General features: G+C 35.7%; 1 protein-coding gene across 1 annotated transcript in view; it reads right to left on the bottom strand.

Moving 5' to 3' along the window:
* Positions 1–1,572: 1,572 nt before the first annotated feature.
* Positions 1,573–4,071, bottom strand: part of LOC135224946 (uncharacterized) — an 11,886-nt gene continuing 9,387 nt past the window's right edge. Inside the window, exon 4 of the mRNA XM_064264265.1 lies at positions 1,573–3,870. Coding sequence (XP_064120335.1) covers positions 3,422–3,870 — 449 coding nt within the window. The 3' untranslated portion in view covers positions 1,573–3,421. The remainder of the gene's footprint in view (positions 3,871–4,071) is intronic.

The raw sequence follows: 4,071 nt of genomic DNA on the forward strand, positions 1-4,071 counted from the left end.
TTATGACGAAAAAGATTAAACGGTATAAGATGATAAAATCATTTTGGAGATGGATACTACTTACATGATCGCCATGTCTATGGCCTCTCAAGTATTATTTACATAGGCAGCTACCAAGATAATGTTATCTTAGAAACTTCAAAATACATGGAATACTTTTCGACATGATTAACTGAAACACCGATTTTAATTGAACATCCCCAACCAAAATTCAACCTAAGCCACACTACCTTTTTTTTAAAGACCAGACACACTACATTTTAATCTTAGCGCATTCGAGTCAATACATTTATTATTGAGGATAAGAATACCAATATGATTATCGTTTTCTTTTATGCGACTGACAACCTTCCCTCACGCTAAGGGTAAGATCGTGACAGTGATAAATTATTCATCGCAAATCCGGTATCCATCAGACGGAACCGAATGAAACCGGACTTGGTCAAGGAAGGCAATACCTCTGTGATGATTGATCCTCTCCTGTCGAACCCCCAAGTTGGGCGAAGGCGATCGTGAGTTTGTACTACTCGGGACATTTCCGCCAGCACTGACTCCCAAGTGAAAAGCAATTAACCTCAGTACACTGCTACTGAGTGGGGCTTGATTATGGATTTTCCAGGTACACTTGGATCGCATATAGCACGCGCGTATGCGAGTTTGGTCGGTAACTCTTTGTACGCGGGAAAGTTTCAAGCAATAGCACTTAGATTAGTAGGAGAGAGTGGAGCTCGCTTGTCGGTTTTAACGTACACTACTTATAACCACTAAATGTAAGAGTGCGTTTGATATATCAGGGACACGACTCGTTTGTACTGTATTCCAAGGAATCATGTGGTGTGGGACCTTTGCTTAGTACGTACGCTAGGATTTCTTGTTTTAAATTTTCAGGTACATATACATTCACACACACTGTATACAGGAACACACACCCACACAAACATATCTATCTATCTATATGTGTGTGTGTGTGTGTGTGTAGGTGTCTGTGTTTATGTATACAGTGTGTTGAATATATGTATATTTGAGAATTACTAAGTAAAAGCCCCATACTAATTAATATAGTCCAACCGGGTCTTATTCTTGAGATGTCAAACAAACTACACACGCACACACAAATGCGAACACACACACACACACACACACACACATATATATATATATATATATATATATATATATATATATTTAAATATATATTTTCTATAATATATATATATATATATATATATTTATCTATTATATATGTAGATATTTATATATATATATATATATGATAGATATATATATATATATTAAGATATATATATATATATATATATATATAACCTACATATATATATATATATATATATAGATAAATATATATATATATATCTATATATATATATATAATATATATATATATACACACATGTATATATATATATATATATATATATATATATATCTGATATGCATATATATATATATATATGCATATCTATATATATATATATATATATATATATATATATATATATATATATATATATATATATATATATATATATATACTTTACTAAGACACCCACTGCCACAGTCAAGCACTAACTGTTGAATCTCCAACCCCGAACACTTCCATATCATTCTTTTCAGACACCAGCAGAGAAGGCTCATCAGAAGTTTGTCGTAACCCCTTCTGAACTGTGCACTGCCATTAAACTTACCTTCAAATCTTACAGCCACTATATCTATTCCTGTAACGTTAAGGACGCTCCACTCCAGTGCTTCTTGATACTTGTAGATTATGCATACTTTTCCCATAACTCGTTTTTCTAATCTTGTCTCGCGAACAAATCAACTCAAAATACTCAGCTCCAATCTTTTACAGAATCTAATAATTTTCAAGTTTTTCGTTCTTCAGAGGTCTCGCTGTCAATGCTTCGTACGACACACACAAACTACGATAATAATTTCATCTCTACAGCTTTCTTAACTTTTTCTTTCGCCTGCCTTCACCACAAAATGAAATAATGGTATTTGATTTTGTCGTTAAACTCCTTCATAACCATTTTCAGATTTTTCTCTGATTCAATTCACCAGAAGGCAATCTTATCCATTTGAAACCAAACTCTTATAATAAATATTAAGGCCACATGCAATGTTTATACATAACACTTGAAATATTAACAAAATCTCTCGTTCAATAAACTGCCTGTGTCGTATGCATAAGTACCACACATCGTTTACGCGTGGAACGAGAGAGAGAGACTGGTATTCATGGAATAATTTGTCCCTAACTGATTTAAGCAACAGCCCTGCCCGGAAACGATGGTTATTTTTTTTTTGTACATAGTCTCTCACATATTCGAAAGGTCTTGGATATTAGAATAACTTAGAGTAGTTTTAATGATTTCCAGTAAATATGTGCTTCAGAGCCTTATGAAAAGCCCAGAAAACACATGCAGAAATTTGAAGGGCACAGAATTTGAAGAAACAATTCATGAAAAAGACATTTTTGAATGAAGTTTACTTATATTTGGAAATATAACCTATTTGAGAAAGCTGCTTGTAGAACATGTGAAGGCCAAATTGTATTCGTCTAGTTAATATGCAGATTTTATCGTTGTGAGAATGCTAAATATTTCGGCAGATGATACTTATCGTTATTTTAAAATTATGTTGCACAGATGTTGCCTGTTGTCCTTCTGCAATATTTTTCTCGAGAAAATTGGAACTTGAATATCACGATGCAGATGACACAAACAAAAAGAATGACTAATTACACTGTATTGTTGACGAGGGCACTAGAATAATCCCAACGATGCTGAGTAACCAAAAAAAAAAAAAAAAAACTACTTATTACAAGATATAACGTTAAATATCAATCGAAATATTTGGCAACTTGCTAAAATCAATTCAACATCATTGGTATAAAAAATAAATTCCTTATAACTTATAACAATTAATCAAGTGTAAATGGGAGTTACATAATGTAGCCCAAAATCACTATACATTTCTTATAGATCACTGTGACAGAATACGATACGTATATTTATACAATAAAATGAAATTGCCAGGTTTCACGCTTAAGACTTTTCCTCTAATGTTTCATGGTTTTAAAAGTTCTAGCGCGGTACTATTCAGTTATGTTTAACATAATTATCACTTCCTAGAGAGAAGAAGGATTTGATGCATTTATCATTGAGAATAAATATACTGTAATATATAATGCAGTAAGTATAACCATAAAGAAAATCTAGCTCTTGCTGAAGTATAATGGACTTACTCGTTAAAAAAAGTATCGTTCGAAAATAAGGGAAAATTCGATATGTGGACGTCGTGTGTCGCGTGGTTTATTACCAACCGTGGAGAGAGAGAGAGAGAGAGAGAGAGAGAGAGAGAGAGAGAGAGAGAGAGAGAGAGAGAGAGAGAGAGAACTTCATATAGAAACTCTTGGCTGAACAGTTAGACCACTACTCAGTATCAGACTCAAGGGAATCTGCGGGTTATTGAGAATAGCGAGTCTAATGACCGCCTCCGACTCGGGAGACATCTGTTGCAACGTGGGCATACTAGTCTGAGGGACCCAGCAAGGGTACAGCGGCACCTCCGGAGCCGTTGGGTCGAAACGGCCGTAAGGGTAAGGCAGCTGCTGCCCCTGCCCGTGAGAGACAAGAGGGTAGAAAGTGTCCCTCCGGGACGGGACTGGGGAAAGCTGGAAAAAGTCTTCTTCCACGGGAGGTGCGGAAGATGGGATGATGTCGAAGGAGGCCTGTGTGTCCCGGGGGAAAGCGATGGACACGACTTCGTCTTCCGTTGGCCTCGATGACGCGCAGCCGCTGCGCGGAGATGAGCAGAGGAAGAAGAAGCTAAGGCCCAACATGATACCTGTTTGGAGAGAAGTGTATTAATGTTTCCAAGTTCCCGGTAAATTTTGACTTGATGGAAGTTGCTTTCTAGATATCTCCTACACCATCGCCACTGAGTGACAAGCATAGACTCTTAGGGTTAAAGTTACTAAAACATTGGAATACTCTTGAGTTTATCAGGTCATGTCATCAACTTTAATGTTCCAGGTAATTTTGACTT

The sequence above is a fragment of the Macrobrachium nipponense genome, chromosome 12, assembly GCF_015104395.2.
Source record: "Macrobrachium nipponense isolate FS-2020 chromosome 12, ASM1510439v2, whole genome shotgun sequence".
Taxonomy (NCBI): domain Eukaryota; kingdom Metazoa; phylum Arthropoda; class Malacostraca; order Decapoda; family Palaemonidae; genus Macrobrachium; species Macrobrachium nipponense.